Source organism: Lonchura striata, chromosome 4 (assembly GCF_050655825.1).
Source record: "Lonchura striata isolate lonStrDom1 chromosome 4, ASM5065582v1, whole genome shotgun sequence".
Classification (NCBI taxonomy): domain Eukaryota; kingdom Metazoa; phylum Chordata; class Aves; order Passeriformes; family Estrildidae; genus Lonchura; species Lonchura striata.
The window spans coordinates 63627841-63646389 of NC_140706.1; the positions used below are offsets into that span (position 1 = coordinate 63627841).

General features: G+C 37.5%; 1 protein-coding gene across 9 annotated transcripts in view; it reads left to right on the forward strand.

The window, feature by feature from the left end:
* INPP4B (inositol polyphosphate-4-phosphatase type II B) overlaps positions 1-18549 on the forward strand; it is a 296397-nt gene that overhangs the window by 123636 nt on the left and 154212 nt on the right. For 7 of the 9 annotated variants that reach the window (XM_085578230.1, XM_031504683.3, XM_085578232.1 and 4 more), the window contains exons 4-5: positions 11026-11144; positions 13019-13135. The exons of 1 other annotated variant lie outside the window; for it this stretch is intronic. In XM_085578230.1, coding sequence (XP_085434356.1) covers positions 11026-11144; positions 13019-13135 — 236 coding nt within the window. The remainder of the gene's footprint in view (positions 1-11025; positions 11145-13018; positions 13136-18549) is intronic. One more of the 9 variants, XM_085578231.1, reaches the window with a different exon arrangement.

Genomic DNA, 18549 nt, shown 5'->3' on the forward strand with positions numbered 1-18549 from the left:
CTTCCACCCTTGCATCATAATTAAGCCATTATGTGGGGCACACTAATGATACCGTAAAGGATTTAAGAGCAGCCTGAATTGCCTTTCTTTCAGTATTCAATAGAGGCAGCTATTGTAAAATATTTTTGTGGATGCCCTTGGCCTGGATAATATGTTACTGATGCTAATTTTTATGAATTTTTGTATATCTGCAAAATCTTTTTTTATTTTTTTTTTTTTTTTGTATATTCTCTCAAGGAAGAGTTATTAGTGGGAATGTTTGCAAACTGAAAGCTTGAAGTAAAACATGTGTAGTTAACTTGTATTTACAGCATGGTGTTGGCCACGAATAAAACTGAAATGGACTTTTACCGTGAGTTTAAACTCTTAGTCCTTTCTCTGCAAAGAAAAGAATTTGGGCCAAAGACAAAGTAAGCTGAGGACTGTTAAGTGATTAGTGCACTTTTTCCAGTGGGGTGGACCTCAGTTCTGGAGTTATGATGGCCAGCGACCTGAATTCAGTGGTACTGGAATGTAAAAAAATAGATGTAAAACACCAAATTACAATTGTCTTTTGTGCCCTTTATGCTTGCTGCCAGGAAAATCTTCCTTATTTTGCAGTCAAGATGAGACAACTTTGAGTGGATACAAGCCGACTATCAAGTCTTCCTCTCTTTTGTATTGTTTGCAGCTTTTAGTAGTTTGCAGCTGTTATGGAGGGGTGGGCAGAATGCTAAAAACCTGTGTTTCTGCTCCATGGGTGGCCTCTTTCTGGTCCAGGGCTCTGCTGAATCAAGAGAGGCTCTGGCCCCATTTCTCCTTCAGCCACCCTGCCAGGTGGAAAGGAAATCAATAGTGATGTTGTTGCAGAATGTGGACGAGCAGCTATGCCCTGGCACTGCCTGCCAGCCTGTCGGGAGAGGGATGTGGTTTTCAGGTCCTGGCAGGGCCAGGGGTGGGCTTGGAGCTGCTGAGGTGGGATGTGCCCTGGAGCCAACCTGCAGGTGTGTAGGGACCTCATACAGTTCAAAGCTTAAATACCTGGGGACTTCAAATACCTCCAAAGCCAGGTAGCAGGTGTGTGGAGGCTTGGAGTATTCTGTTTAAAACCCACTCGTGGATACCTCTGGCTTGTTGAAAGTTTACTTTCGACTTTTTTACTGTCACATTTTGCAGTTGGTCTTTTCTAACTTTTAGCCCAGACTGTAGAACACTTCATGAAAAATTGCCTGGGGAATTCCTTCCATCTCCTTCCGTGTGTATCTTTCTCTGTGAAGGTAAAGTCACCACATAATTCTAAAAGGGTAGAGATTATTTAGAAGACAAAAAACAAGCAAATGATTTAGAGGTCATAGTAGTCACAGAGTTGGTGCTTCTTGTGCAGAATGGTAATGACTAAGCAGAAATAGAACAAATCTCTGTTGTTAGGCCAATAATATATTAACTGAAAAAAATTGTAATAACTCAAACCATGATAGCTCTTGACTTTTTTGACTCTTTGCTGCATTAGCTGAACATTTGTGTTTCAAGTGGCTGTTGTTAAATACATCTCTGAATGTGCCTGTAGAAGTAATTGCAGTAATACTTTCATGTTATAAAACATTTCCCAGTGGACTTGTTTTTAATCCTTGTATGTGGAAACAGAAGTTACATAAATAGAAAAACATTGAATTAATAGAAAACTAAAGCCATCCTCCCCTTTTGAACACATTAGTTGTAGATGTACTTATTTTTGGAAATTCCAAAATGCATGGTCTGCAGTGAGATTTGACTCAAAAATCAGGTTCCTCCTGCAAGCCCTGAGAAAACTGGAATTCTCCTAAATGCAGCAGCACAAAATCCCATGCAACACACAATGCAGCATGACTAGCAGACTGACCTGAGGTGCTGTAGTGAAAACAAACAAAATGCTTAAGAAAGTTTTATTCATTGTTTTACCCTTAACCCCCTGTGGCAAATAAATTTTCTAGTCCAGTTATGGACACTTTAATTAACATTATCAGCCATATTTTTAGAGTGGTTTTTGACTATTATGTGGAATATAGAACTGCTATGTAATAAAGAAGCATTTTTAAAATTTACTTCAGTGTTGTTCCAACATTTAAAACAAGCTAAAACTTCAATGTGGAATTCTGTTGCTTTTAACATTGATTTCTAAGAGACTGAAGGCATGTACATTTCATTATGATGAGTTAAGAAGAATTTGGTCTTCCTTAAAGATGAGAATTCTTCATACCTGAGGATTGTTGTCTGTAGGCTTGTAAATAAGCTGCTTTAAAAACTGAAGTGGGCTAGCACTGTTTTCTACTTTGAGATGCTTCAGATCTCTAATTTGCCAAGGGATGTCTCTACAGAGACAAATAAAAGTTTTTCGGATTTTTTTTGGTTGTTGTTTTTTGTGGTGGTGGTTTTGGGTGGTTTTTGTTGTTGTTTTTATAATTTTTATTTTGTTTCCTTTTAATCCTAAACTATGATTTCTTTATACAAATGAGTGGAAGTAATTTAAAATTATATCTCTGAAGAAGTCGCCTATATCTTTATGTGTGTCAACATACCAAAATCGAGGCAGTTACAAACGTATTATTACTGCATGTAAAGAGCCATTGTTCACTCTTGAAGGAACTTCTGCTAGAAATTAGAGTGAATTTATAGTATAAGGATCAAATTTTCTGCTTTGGGTCTTATTCCTTTGTAGAAATCATTTATGTCTCCCCTTTTAAATTATCTTCAACATACAAACTGTGGAGTTGAAAATGTAGAGTAATAATTATGAGCCAGTGTCTTGGAGGAGAAATTATCTTGGTGGTGATAATGAAGAAACTACATATATAAATGTCTATGCTGCTTTAAAAATGGTACTTTGAGATAAAATCTAGGCAATCACAACTGCTACAATTCTTATGTTTTTTCACCCTTTACTTTTTAGAAGGCTGTTTGTCTGTACCACCAGAGTTTTCATGGCTGAGGTACATTTTTTAGAGAAGGAGTAAAAGTTATTTCTTCAGAATACACAAGTAAACGAATAGCAGGATGTTCATAGGAGATAGACTTCTTGAAGCTCCTCCTCTGACATGACCCTTGATCTGTAAGGTTTTATTATTTCTGCACTCTGTCATTTATGTGAAAAAAAATACAAATATATGCAATGAGAACCAATTGTGAATCAGCCTGACATTTAGGAATCCAGCAGAGTGGGGGGTTAAAAATGAAAAAAACCCACAAACATACAGGTAAATCATGTGCTGCCTACTTTTTTTTAAAGGCCACGTTTTACTTCTTTTGAGGAATACATACAGATCTCAAACATTCCTGCTGTATTCCCTTAGGGTATGTTAAGGGTGTGATTTTGGTGGGGGTTTTTAATTATTTTATTTTTGGGGTTTTGTTTGAATCTTTATGAACTTGAAACGACATCATTTTCTTGTCCCCTTCCTTCACACAATGATAGGAAGGAGCACAGCTCTTCACACACAGATTAATTTGAAGGCTGTTCAGTAAGACAGTAGATCTATAATTTGCTTTTATTATTGTCTTCTATTTTGTGAGTTACTATTAATATAGCTCCCTACTGCATCTTGTCCTGGCATCTTCATTTGATTACCTTTAATATTTAGCATTTTTAAAGGAGAAATTAATAGTTTTATTCACCAGCCGAGTCTCATGGGTATCAGGACTGTGGCCACATATCAATTTGCTGACAATTACTTACAGAGTTGGGTCCAGAGAATTTTACACAATGTGCTTAATGCAGCCTCTAAACCTGCAGCATTTCTTAGGTGTGTTTATGAATCATCAGTGCTAACATCAGCTGGTTTGGGTGGCTTGTCCAGGCTACAGGTGGATCACTTCCTCCTAGGGGCTGGGCTGGACTCCAGTCCAGTCGTCCTGTAGCTGGGCTTCTACCCAGGAGCCCCCTTACAGCTGCTCAGAGCACCAGTGTGCAGCAGAGAAGCACCTGAAAGATTTCAGCTTGTTTAGAGATCTTCCTGAACCTTCTTGTCTGCTGTAGTTGCTGGACTGTGTTGCTTGACTGCCTTCCTTTGTTTTGCAAGGGGAGCTTCTTTCCTCACCAAGCATGAAAATATCTTGTGAAGAGGCATATGGTGACATGGATTTGGAGTCAGGCTAAGCAACAGCTGAATTTTCTTTACATATTAGAAAAAAATTCTGTCTCTACAGTCAGCCAATACTGCACACTAAGGATCACACTCATGTAATACTACACTTGACAACTGGTATAGCAGTGAATAAATGCTCCTGTCAAAAGAAGCAATGTATGCTGTTGTAATAAAAAACAGATGTGGCAGAATGAAAACTTTGAGACTTGGCACTTTTGTTTTTTTCATCTTCTTGTGGTATTGCTGATGTATTTTTTTACATTTATTTTATTTCTGAAGAGATGTAAAATGTTAGGAACCAGAAGAATATTTTTAAAAATAAAATCTGAAAGAAATTTTTTATGTTATAATTGTTTTTTGCGGAGATGCCAGCTATAGTCATCATCTTAGTTGCAGATGAAGTGATTGCCACTATAAGCTTACGGTATAAAGAAGGTCATAGTTCAAGGAAAAATGGATTTCTGATTACCATTTGCAGATCTTCTGATTACCATTTGCAGATCTTCTGATTCTTCATTTGGTACTATAACTTGTAACCACTCTATTTTTTGGATAGTGAGAAATCTGTGAGAGAAATTACAGCAAGATTACTTCTTCATTAGATACTTGATATGACAATATTAGGAAAAGGTGAAGCAGGAAATGGTATTTAGCTCTGTTTCCATGAAGATTTAAACCCTTTTGTGGTATTCTGAAATACCAACAACACCAAAATAAATTGCAGCCTTGGAATAGCAGTATCAAAATTGATTTTGATATGGATGTATTTTGGAGTAGTAATGTATAGCAAGTTTTTGTAAGGCTTAAAGCCCTTCCCCCCCTGTCCCACTTATTTCTTCATTTCTCTCATTAGAAAACTGAAGATCAGAGCCTAAATATCAGTAGGAGGTGGTGCCTTGAGAAGAATAGTTTTGAACAGAAGGAAAGAGTAATTGATAATCTAAAGCAAACAGCAAGAGATCTGCTTTGCGGTCACAAGTCTACTGCAGCAACTCTGGGAAAGTTTTCTGTGCTATTAGAGTCACAGTGTGCTCAGTAAGGAAATGCAGTCTTTTTGGGAAAAATGATATTTTTGCAATTACTTGGAGGAGATACACAGAGATATAATCTCAGATATATTTTCAAAAATTAAAGAAATTCAAAAATCTTGATCAAAAGCAGATCATTACTTAAGGAGCTTTTCTAAGCCAAACTGTAAGTTCTCTTCTTGTTGCTATTGTGTAACTGAAGTCTAGAGCACAAAGATGATGGAATTTAGTTCTCCACAAGTGTAAATAAAGCTGGAGCAGGATTGTGGATGGGCTGAAACAGATGATCTGATGTTAGCAGCAGATCAATGCACAACAAATGTAAATAGCATGGGATGGATACTTAACTCATGTAAGGACACCTTTACACCTTCACTCCTGCAGTGCAAGTATGATGCCTGTGAGCTGTGTTGGTCCAGTCAGCTGGTTTCCTGAGCTTCTTGCATCTATTGTACTTAAAGCCCTAAGTGTCTGGTGCTGTCCAGGCTAAATAGCAAAGCTGTAAGAGGAAATAGGGCTGTTCTAGCACTGAAGAAGAATTGAAACCGTATTGTGGCAATGGGCAATAAAAAGTTGCAGATTAAGCCTTGGCGTTGCTGAGGAAACTTCTCTGTGACCGTCCAAGCACTACTCTGGCAGTCAGATTCCACCATCTGAGCTGGAATCAAAGCCCCTTTGCAGCTACACCCCCACACTCACACAGGGTTTATTCTGAAATAGATCACTTCTGATTTTGCTGGTAGTAATTCTAACCAGATTAATCACTTCATCTGCAAATAAGATGATGAATGCAGCTGGCATCTCAACTCACAGGCATGATCACTTATCAGCATACAGCATTTCTCCCCAGCAGCATTCATGTATATCTTATTTCAATGACTCATAAATAATCATGTTCTTTTAGCTGCAAATTAAGTGGGTAATAACTGATGTTTTTCTGGGCAGCATGCTCATAGATTAGCATGCTCATAGATTATTTACAGTTCGTACTGTTAATATTGTTTAGTGTTTGTGGGGTTACATACAAATGTACATGTGTACATTTCCTTGAGAATATAACTAGGTTACTTTAGCAACCAGCTGTATGTTCTAGAAAACAGATATATTATTTTCATAGAAGCCTCTTACCCCCAGAGACAGGAACAGTGATTTGAATGTCTCCATAGGTAAAAATCAGTGGATCTTTACTTATATGTATATGTGCTCAAAATTTAGTTTTCTGTTGCACAGAGTTTTTTTTCGTTATAGAGTTCACCTGAGTGAGCATCTATTTTGGTCACTACAATTAAAGAGTGTCCTTCCTAATGCACACCTATTGCATGGGTATGTAAACCGAGGTGGGAAAGTTCATGGGATGCTACACATTGCTGTTTAGTTCTCAGCCCTCTCACAGTTGCATTTACACTCTTAATTCAGAAGGATGGCCAAAGCTTTCCTGTATGTTCCAAAATTAGATTATTCCTAAACTTTTGCATGTACCTGACTGTAGGTGTTCCTTTTCAGCTAGGGCAGAAACAATGGTGATGTGCTCTTCCTTCTCTTAGACTTCCCTACCATCCTCAATACTCCCCCAGGGTAGAAGAAAGTAAACTATATATTGTTCAGTGTTCTTCTTGTAGCACAGGTCCAAGTGTGGCATTCCCTTCTTTAACATGTCCTTTTGCCCACTAAGGAATAGCTACACCTTACCTAATCAGTTTAAGACCGACTGTACATTCTTATTTATAAACTAAGTTGCTTTGGGATAATAATGCTGCAGCATTATCAATGGAATGAAGAAAAATCTGAACATTACCTTAATATATATATATATATATATGTGTGTGTGTGTGTGAGACACAGGCTTTTCCCATGCCCCTTGTCATCAGATACTATTAATTTTCTGTTGTTTTGACAGCATACAAAATAGCATACCCTGGAGACAACAGGGCTATGTTGTTAATTCCTGTTCCTAGTCAGGCCCCTGGAATCTGTTTTGGTTTGGAATGTGGGAGGGAATAAAGCTGTGGGAAATGGTGTTTTCATCACTGGTTAAGGAAAGAGCTACCTTGCACACCATCATACAGGCTAATAAATACATTGTATGAATCCTGAGTATGAGAAGACACCAATGTAACTGTATTTTTCCTCACTAGCAAAAAAAAAAAAAAAAAAAAAAAAAAAAATTATTCAATTTCAATGCCATTTTCCAATTTTTGATACCCTCCTTGGCTCATTTCCCAAAGAACTCTGGACTCTGAGCTGGGGATGTCTTCTATTCCCACTGCATGTCTTGTTTGTTCTAGCTACTGGATTTTTCCATTTCTGGGAGATGCTGCATCTCCCTGTTTCTCTGCCAGACTAAAGTTTTTTTGCTCCAGTGGACTTTGTGCTTGGAGCAGAGAGTGCTAAGTGCCTGATCAGATGTGTAACAGTTTCAGGGAAGGTAGATGATGAATTTCCAGGCTGTTTCTATTTTGGGTTTTGTTTGTTTTGTTTCCTTTCTTCTTACTGTTATATAGTAGTTGGGATTTTTTAGATTTTGTCTGTGTACTCTCTTCCTATATAGAAGTAACATTTAAAAAAAAAATCCTCCAAGGTCCCATGAGGATACAGTAGCCAGTCTTTTGCTTCATCTGGGCACACAAATACAGAAAGGCAAAGAGCACAGCCATCATGTCAGTGCAGCGCAGAGAACAGTCAAATATCAATAGAAGATTTGTTTCTTCCTGATATATTAACTTTTTTCCATTGTCAATATTAAAGCATAAATTATTTCTAACGCAGTTCTTCCTTAAACATTCATTGTACACTGATAGGCTCAGCAGAGGTTGGGTCACCAGGGGAATAGATGACTCAGGCTGTTGCACACTGAGTCAACAGTCACAATGAGTAGATTCATATACTTTTGGCATGTAAGTACAAATGGACACTTCATTTCACTGTGTTTTGAATGATTATTTCCAGAATTAATTCAGACATTCTGAAGTATTGAGAAATAACATAACCTGTGGTTTGCTTGGGCATAGGTTATGGTTGAAAGTGCATTGATGTTGTTGCCTATGCAGTTAAGGAAACAGCCTCAGAATGTCTTTCAGGCTTGTGTTTTCATCAGTTTCTATTTGAGGGGTATGCTAATACCTAACAAACATGTTTAAATCTATAACATGCTTTCCTGTGTAGTGCTTTGCTTTGTTTCTTTGACGACCTAGAGGTTTTTGGAGGTGCTGAATTGTTCAAAGGGCAATAATGCAGCATAGAATTGTGAAACTTGCCAGGCTGTGAACAGGATATAACAAGTTTTTATTCTTTGGCATCAGCTTAAAAGTAGTCCTTTTGTTTTGTTAAACTTTTCATTTGGACTGTTTGGAAGGGAAGTGATGCACTGTGGCAACTTCTGTGTTCTTTACCTGGGATGACTGTATTGAATATCCTCTCTGACTGAAAGGCGAGTTGTGAACAGCAGTAGTTCAGTGTCACAATAGAGATAAATAGCACTGTCGTCACAGTAGATACAGGTTTCATTTAATTTCATTTATCTTTCTGCACCAGTGTCTCCCAAAGAGTTCTGATGCTTTATGCTGATCCTCCCTACTGGAGATATGCAGATGAATTATTTTTATGTCATCTCTATCCAGTGAAATTCAAGATCATGCTGCTAAGCCACCTTTTTACAGGAAAAATGATCTACTGACTGGATTGCAGTACTGTCACAGAAATAAATTTTCTCCTATGTTCAGATAGCACCAAGGTGGTGACCACTTAGTGCAAATCTTCTTCCTATTGCTAATGGTTTCTCAATAGGATAAAAGCCTGTGCTCTTGGCAGCTAAAAGGTTTAGTCACATCTAGATAATGTATTTGAGACAAGCCACAACTAGATCAAACTATTATTTGTGAGGGTTTTGCCTCGATTCATCATGCAGTAGTACTTTTTGCAAGAGTTTAGCTGCAGAGGTCCTGCCAGAGTCACTGATAATGCTTTTAAGGATCTAATTTTATTTTTCCTAAGTGTCTGTGTCTCTTTGTTTTTCTCACTTTTCTCGTATTCTATTCAATTGTGATCTGGATAGCCTTCCTGTGTGGTGGGTGTGAAAAATTTGACTGTCTCTCTGTTCCAGCTTCTGATAGTGAGCATGTGCTCTCTTGCCATTCCTCTGAAACAGTGATACATTCTAAAAAAATGATCATAGAATGCAATATTTAAGGATTGTACGGTGGCATGACATCAGGTTCTGTGGGGGGAACTGGCTATATTTGGAAATCTCAGTGATCTGCTACTACTTACGTGATCAACTTTAGAGAGGACAAAGTCAAATAGTGTCAAAAGGTGTCTGCTAAACCTTTTGTGCTTTGGCAACTGCTTTTCATTCTATCTACTGCAATGTTTAAGGTGATGTCAAGTAGTTCTAATATTCAGTCATTTTAATAATGAAGTGAGTCTTAGCAGCAAAGACTTGCTGGCAACTCACTGTTTGAGCCTGGTGCTGTTACATCAGCTGTTTCATAAAGACTTCATCATGCACAAACTTTTATGCTTATCCCACTTTTTCCACCAAATTATAATAAGGTCAGTTTGAAACAATGTACCAGGAGATTTCACTGGCAATTTGAACTAAAGCAAAAACTTTATTCTCTGAAGGTTAGATTTAATTGTCTCCCTGTCTCTTTTAACTGTAATAAAAGAGTGGTAAAAAAGCTCCAGATAGTTTTCCTTTTATTTACTCCAGCAGCAGGTTCAAGCCCAAAGGAAAAAAAAGGTATAAAACAAACTGAGTTGGCCTTTTGTATGTATCAGAGCTTTTCTAGTGTTGGCTTCTTATCAGACCAAGTTTGCTTGCTGTGAAGATAATCTGACTCACCTTTTGAAAAGTTAAAGGTCAGCTGCACTTGAAGAGTCCCTGGTAGGCAGTGGCTCATAGAAAATACCCTCAGCTCTTTCTTGACAATTACCCTCTCTGAAGCTATAGTCTTTTCTTTGCTTGCTTCAGGCTTGAAATCCCAGGGTAGTTTATTACCCTGCAGAAAGCACTAGGTAGATCCCGCTGCAGTTTTCACTGCTATACGTTCCTTAGGGAAGAACAGAATGTGGTGGATGGTTTTTGCTTTTGAGCCAATGCATTGCCCATTTATCTGTGCCCCTTCTGTGAGACAGCTGATGATGGATTTATTTATTTCTTCCTCCTTTTTCCTCTGTGCTTTCACCCTTTTGTTTTGAAAGCATGAAGTGTGTTGATGTAAATAATGGTCTCAGTCACCTGCATGATTCTGAGCCCAGGATAAAAGTAAATTATTAAACCAGAATTGAATTTTTCTATTAGGTAGAATGAGTTCTAATAATGATGCTGTATAGGCAGAATGCAGTTCTCATTTATATACCAGTCGCTGACAAAAGAATTGGTTATGTTGCTGTCTGCTTTTAGATATGTAGATTTATACTTCACAACTAGTTCTGCTAAGTTCACAAGGAGTAACAAATGACTTAAACCAGCTTAAACACTGGTAGCAATTAGCTGTTTTAAAATGTGTTTGAAATGGTTGTGTAACTGGGGAAATTGTCAGACAAGAGAGGATGCAATAAGGCTGCTAAAAGAGATTTTGTGGGCAAATTAAGCGAGTACTTAGTAAAATTAACTACTATTGCAGCGTATGCGCATGCACACTCATGGACTGGGGCTGATGAGCCTCTGGCAGGGAGCTTTGCAGAAGTATTTTTAGTGGAAATGAGATCTCAGCCAAGTTCTGTGGCATGTGACTTCCTATTTCTGTAGGTTACTTCCAAGGGACTTCCTCTGTTAAATAGACTTGTCTCTGGAGATCTAATCTGGAGCTGAGCGTGGTCTGCTTTGTTCTGTGCCTGTGACAGCATTTTTCTTGGAGTTTGCTTTTGAGTATTTTATTTTTATTTTGCACTGTCTCCAGCATGCAAGGATCTAGTGGCTGCTACCCGTGATCGGAAGCTGAATACGTTTATCCAAGTCTCAGTGGTGCATCCAGCAGAGCGCATTTTGACGCGGTATTCAAGCACTGAAATCGTGGAGGTGAGAGTCTTTCTTAATCATTTAGCATGTTGATTATTTGATTGACAATTTCTTCCTTAGAAAGTGAATTAGGAATAAAACAAGTTAGTGCGTAGTCGTAGGTAAGACAAGCACACTTTTGCAGTTAGTAAAGCATACCTAAGTGTGCTGTAGTTCTTGGCATTTAACCAGGATAAACAGAAATTAACTTGGCTTTTCATGAAAGCTCTGTTGTTCCAAGTAGAGCCATGGAGAATATTCCAATTCTCCAGACATGGGTTTATTATGAAACAGGGAATAGTTGCACTCCTGAAGGGACAAGCCAATGGAAAATAAAACTTACTTAAGAGTATAGTGAGTTTGGAAAGTATTTATAAATGCATAAAAAAATAGGTGTATTATGTGGTCTTTTATTCTATTTGTTTTTTGTTCTATTTTTTTCCATTAGAGAGTTGATACTTTTGCAATTTGAAAAATATTACCGTTGATCTATAATTAGGGAAAGAAATGTGTGTATGTAATGTCTGTGACTTTATATAAAATAATTAGTAATTTGCATCATACATTAAAAAGTTAACAAAAATTGTCTGAGTCTGCTTTGCTAGTCCTCACTTTGTCCTGTAAGCATTGGTGTCAGAAACAGCAAAAATGGTTCAGAGAAAATGAAGGGTGAGCAATGTAGGTGTAACTTGCTTAACTTACTGGAGAGATCCATTAAGAGCAGGGAAGTCTCATTGTAAACACACACATGTTTTTACCAGAGACTTGTTTGAACTGTTAAATAAAATGAGAATATTTCATGAGCTCTTTGTGTGATTACTTTCAACCAGCTACCAATTAAATTATTATGGTTTCAGCCCTCAACCATCCTGAAACTGCTTAATTCAAATATCTTGTATCTGATCAGGATGTCTCGTTGCAGACTGTCTGGAATGATGTTGTGCAAAAGATGAGTAGATAACTATATATATTTTTTAAATAGAAGTTGATGCATTTCCTAATGCAATGGCCTAGACCTCAAGAAATCCCTGAATTTGTTTTTTTGTGGTTCTCGGCTTTGTAGTAAAGCTTTGGTGGAGGGGAAGGCAGAGGCACAGAAAGTTGATCCATAAGATAAATTACCTTTGTCATGTACAATCATTGTGTTTTATTACTTAATGGAAAATTTTAGGGTACATGCCTGGTAATCTTTGGAAATTAAGTGTAATTAAACATTAAGAAATTACAAACAACATTTGGTATGATTCATTTAATTGTATCTCTTTAGGTATGGTATGGCTTCTTCTGTATACAGCTTTTAACTGCAATCATAATATTTCAAAGCAGAGGAATGTTTTTTTATTGCAGTACCGCCTAAAGAGGAGTATTTCAGTCCTCTCTCCAAAAATCAATATCCTTAATGCAATACCAAGAGTCTCTGTAGCATTTCTATACACTTAGTATTGTGGTTTCATGAGGATTGCTCTTTTTTGTATCTATGTGCAAGTTAAATCATTAGTTCATTTAAATGAAGATGAAATTGTGGTACTTCTAAAAAATGTCGTGGGAGTAAGAAAGGGTTTGGTTATTATAGGTTGTATTCCAGAATCTGATACTGGTTGAGCTGTTTAAAAACATGATACTAGGCTCTGCTTCAGAAGAACTTCATATCCTTTCCAGTAAAAAAACTTTACAGGAAGTTGTTTTGGTTTTGTTTGGGTTTTGCTTGTTTGTTTTTAGTTTTCCTGATAAAGTTGTAAGGCTGTTTGTTTTTTCTCATTGGTTGGGTAATAAAACTGAGCTCTTTTCATCTGTGCTGTAGACAGCTGACACCTTTTGGGTTTCTGTACCTCCATAGTGACATCCCTCACATTGCTCAGCTGTTACCTTACTGAGCGTTTACTCATGTTGCACAGGGTACAAAAGATCCACTGTTTTTGACTGGTGTGACCTTCCCACCGGAATACCCCATCTATGAGGAAACTAAAATAAAACTAACAGTCTATGATGTCAAAGATAAATCCCAAGACACGGTAAGTGCTTTGCTTCATTCCTTGTACAGATCTTGTTGTTCTTTGGCTCTCATTAGCAAACTGGGGAAATGGGTTGATGTGAAATTGGTTTTGTTGTTCTCTTGTGCCTAAAATCTACTTTGTCTGTTGTTAATATATTGGAGAATAGAGAAAGAGAACCATGCACTTGAGATGGGTGTTTTTAACTGGTTATATGAGTCAGCACAGGTATTCCTGGCAAATAAAAGATTGCTCTGCTGTGCTTTTTGAGGGCAGAGAACACATAGAATAGACTGAGATAGCACCACTGTAAATAATTTTTCAGAAATATATTTCTGATAATATTTTACTTATATGCACAAACCAGAATGACAGTAGAGTCTGTAACTTGGGAGAGAGCTACTCATAGTTTAATCTCTTGTGTGGTGATACCTGCAGCTTTTCTGTCGCTGCTTCTGTTATTGATTTGTAGCAGTCCAAGCTCTAGAGTGTCACAGCTAAAGGTGAATCATTTGGGGTGCCGGTGTTGTACATTCTTGAATACAGAGTCAGCTTTTTATTTTTGGAAGTTACTCACTTGAGCTGATTTATGAAGGTCAGTGGGACAATCTAAGTAATTTAACTGCCAAATAAAGTGCTTGAGTACTATTTTATGTGTTCCAGGTAATCTAAGACAGCCTTAGACAAAGGCTAAGCCTTTGTCTTAGCCTAGGACAGAGCTAGATGTCATCATAGGACCTATGGGAGATGTGTGGTTTTCTTCTGCAACAGCTGGAATCCAGCTGATAGTTTGCTCTTAGACATCGAAAATGGCCCTTGACACCTGAATTTAATTAACTGAATTGCTCTTTGCATATCTGTAGTTGGCACCCAGCATAATTAAAGCAAGTGCAAGCTATGTCCTGACTGCATGTGTGTTCATTATCTAGAAGAAGGAAATTAAAGGCATGATTTAAAGATTGAGACTGTCTTTAAATTGCTCACAAAAGTAAAGTTCTATGTTTGAGAACTTGTAATTTTTTTCAGGTAGAAAATTATTGATTTATTTGTTTAAATTTTCAAACTTTGTGAGCCAGCAGGTTGGTTCTGTCCCCTCACTGTGCTCTTTCATGGGAATGTGTGGAGTATTTTAAGCATAGAACCTGAATTTCTTCTCTGTTTAAGAATAACTGGGGAAGGGACATGTATGTTCATTTTATAATGTATGTACTTTAAATTTGGCATTGGATTAGATTATGGGGGCTTAAAATGGGATCTGCTATTTATTCAATAGAGTTGTCACCTGTGGACAGGTAACAGGCATTGAGTGAGTGGAGGTGGATTTTGTCCTTCCCTTCCAGTTTCATTCTGACTGACAGATACTGGAAAATAATATCCTATCTGTAAGTGATAAAAGTGAACTGGGTTCATAGTTCTTTTCCCTATATTACTGCTTTCCTAGCTCCAGGCTTATGAAAGAGAAGATCTACCCTGGAGGACTAATATAATTTGATAAGCTTTTTGCAAATCTGTAAGAACTTCCCGTAACTGTTCCTTACAATTGTAGGACAGGACTAGAGTCTCTCCCAGGGAATCCTATTGATGTAGCTTGTAAATAATGAGAGAATACCTTTCTCTTTTGTAATAGTATTTATTTATATTGTTACTATGTGAAACAGTCTAGATCTGTACTGCAGTATCTTTTTTGTGGGGGGAAAATACTAATCTCATCTCTGGTTTACATACATTTAGCATTTTTTGCTACTCAGCCATTTTAAAGCTGGATGTAGGCAAGAAAAAATTAAATAAGATGCAAGATTTAAATCAAGATGATCTGCAGCATATGTGAATGACCCCAGGCTACCCTGGTTGCAACTTCATCTGTGGCAATATTTGGACTTCTGTTTACATCCTAAAATCTCAGTCCTGATAAAACTTGACTTTCTTACCTATAATGAATTAGAAACCATCTCACTTTCTGTTTGCTTAGGTGACTTTTTTTCAAGTCTGGATTTTTATGTAGGCTCATAAAAGTCAGGTTGAAATGAACCATAATTTGGTACTGTTACCAGCATAGCTGCAACAGCACAGATTTCTATGCTTGCTTCACCACCCAAGAAATTGGCTATGTCCCTTTGGCAGTAAAACTGCTCCGAGTGCTGTGGTGTCATGGCTCTGATTCTCCAGTCTACAGTAGAGCTGGATTTCTTGTTCCTCAAAAAGTGCTGCCACATATTGTGGCTACCAAATGTAGTCCACCATTCCTCCAAACAGACAGGTAATCCAGTTGGGGGTAGAGGGGAATCCAGGCCTGCCAGGCATGCCCTGCTCTTCCAGTCTGTGCTCCAGAGCAGACACCAGTTCAAATAATTGGGCAGAAATAAACCTTGGATTTGACTGTGAGATATTTTGCAGAAATTGTGTTACAGTAACAATTCCCACAGCATCAGGACTGTACTACTGCTTGCCTCAGTTAATAAGCTCACAGTAGCTAATAAAATATATACTTTAACTTTTCTTATTTCTTGCTGCAACTATAAGAAGTGAATTCTGTGCATTAATTAAATTCAGCAGGATTTTACTGCCACAAATAGAAGACTGTAGATAAGGTGGGGAAAGGGCAGTAAGTACATTACAGGGTAAAGCTTTTTCTTGGGTTTTGTTAAACCTGACTGACTATACAAGAGAATTAGCTCTCATTTTCAAACCTGCTGGATTTTTACTGTAATATAAAACTAAGTAAATACTTCTTGAATTGTGCACATAGATGATAATATTAAAGTGCAAGAGGATGCTCCTCACTGAGAAACAGCCAGAATTTATTTTTGGCCTGCACTTTTAAAAAAATCTTGAAAATAACCTTTCAATGCTAGTATTCCTATATCAGAAAGGTTTTAGTTATTTCACTCTTACCTGTCATTTAATTTACATAATGTAAGAAGTGTTGTTTAATTATATTGAAATACTGTGCAGCTGGGATCACATTCACTATGCTTGACACACTGAATGTTCTGACTGCACTTTTCACTTCTAATGCATCTCTGTCTGATTTTGATCATAATTATATCTTGGCTGTGTCAGATTTTCTGTAATTTAGGGTTTTTAGTTTAATGAAACAGAGGTTTGTGTTTGTTTTGACTAGTCTTTCTAAGTGATTAGTTACTGTAAGTTTTCATGTAAATAGAAACTTTTAAGCAAGTCTGTGGTATTCCCAGTTTACTTTGATATGCTTAGAATAAAGTAGTTGAAATGCTTTTGAAATTTCCTTTAAATATATCCAGTGAAGCCATGCATACAGTGGGTGGGTAATACTCTATCATTAAAAATGTATAGTGACATCTGTTTCTACATCACAAAGATTTTTCTTTTCCTATTGCCAGGAGCAAATTTATGTTTTGCTGGCTTGAGCTACACTTTCTTTAGGATTTTATAAAGTTGGTTTTGTTGTAATGCTGGAGCTATACCTGTCCTTTGTCATTGTCTCATAAGATCAGAATTATAGGCTTCTAAACTGTTGAAATATTACTTCTGTCCCACTTTTGCACAAGCATGCTCTTCTTACCTTTCTTACAGGCACGCAGGTTAGCCCAGCTTGGTCTAGCAAGTTTTAGAGCTGAAGCCAGGTTCATTCTCTGGGACAATGCTGCATAGCACAGGTCAGGTACCACTGCTACATGACAGAGCCACAGAGAATGCAAAGCTGATGATTTCGTGTTACACTGAAAGGAGTCTACTGCCTAATCTGGGAGGCAGAAGTCGTTCTGTATTTGAAATATGTGTGTCCTGCAGCAAGAGTTACCAACATCATACCCAGTGAGTTGGGCCACCTCTTTTTCATCCACACCTGGACAAGTGCTGGGAGCAGAGGCAGGACCAACTTTCTGTACCTGCTGGGAACTTTCTGTATCTTATTGCCCCTTCAAAGATAATCTCTTTTGGATGGATATTACTACTGGGATTCACATGTGATACTGAAAGTTGCACAGAGCCACTCCATTGTTATCTCCTGAGAGCAAGGAGAAACTGGCTGTTAAAATATTACACATTTAACAGTCTGGTCTTCCTTTTTCTACTTGTCAAATTTCATCTTAATCACTGAGAATAAAATCAGATTAATTTGATAATTTTATAAGTAATAGGGCTAGTAGTTCTGTTTTGGATATGGGAACATATGTTATAAAGTGGCAATTTTAGATTACTTAGGCTTTAAATTACATGTCTTTTAACTCTTGGGGTTTGAATCTTCTATTAAACCTGTTCACCAGGAATGAAATTTTGCAAAAGGTTTTGCTTTGTGTGTTTCTTGATTTTGCAAGCGTCCCTGTTAAAATTGAGTCCCACTGGGGTGAGTGGAAAATGAAGACTATCCATCATGACAGAGGCATTTTGAGTTAAGCTGTAAAGCCAAATCTGAAGCGACAGCATTCCGTGTTCTCTCATGGGCATTGATCTCTGTCACCCCACCACCATCATGCAGTTTGGTGCTTGGCCATCTCCACTGAAGAGACACACAGGGCTGGAACATTAGGAGAGCTGCAGAGCAGTGTGTAAAATGCATTAGCAGAGATGAATGTGAAATCTTCCACCTCGCCTTCCTTTTCTCTGCCTGCACCAGAGTGCACTCAGTATCTCACTCCTGTGAATGCTAAAAATACCAAAACAGTTTCTCATCAAAAACTGAAGCAAAGTGCAATACTTTGTTTAAAGACAACTCTTAAGTCTTCCCTTTGTCAGTTCTGTTCACTGCCATCTCTGCAGGACTTGCAGAGGAATACTGCCTCAAATTAGAAACTCCTGTTATCTCATTCTCCATAATAGAGCAGTACTGTAGACTGCTACAGTCCTACCCACAGAAACACTTGCACTAAAGCTTTAAATGTTCATGTTTCTTTTCAAAATCATCTATTTTTTTCATAAATATATATTTGATGATAGGTTGAGTTTTCCTTTTGCATCAAGATAGACGTTCTTCATCATTATTAGGAGCAGGAGAGGAATGTTTTCTGATTCTTCGGGGCACCTGCGTGTTGAATCCACCTAAAGTATTGTTGTCAGTCTTTCTCTATTTTTCAAAAGTCTTGGATACAAAAAGGGAAATTCAAACTACTTTGGGTTTATACTTTGGGTTTACTACTTTCCTTTGGATTTATATTGATATAAATTCTTTCTTTGAAGTGGCTGAGGGTACAAATAGGTTTCAGATATCTTAGTCTATCTGTAAGAGAATTGAGGATAAGTGTCAAGACTGGTAAAGTTATAGGTATAGACATAAAGTCCACTTGTAGACTTACTGCTGTTTGCACCTCACCCTTGAAAATTTAGTGGGAGGATTTGGCTTTGCAAAAATCTTTCTCCCTTTGAAACTATCTACTATTTTTTCTCCTACCCTTTTATTACTTTTTTCTTATTGAGGCAAACTCCTCCCTATTGCTGTATCTTCAGGGAAAATTGTAACC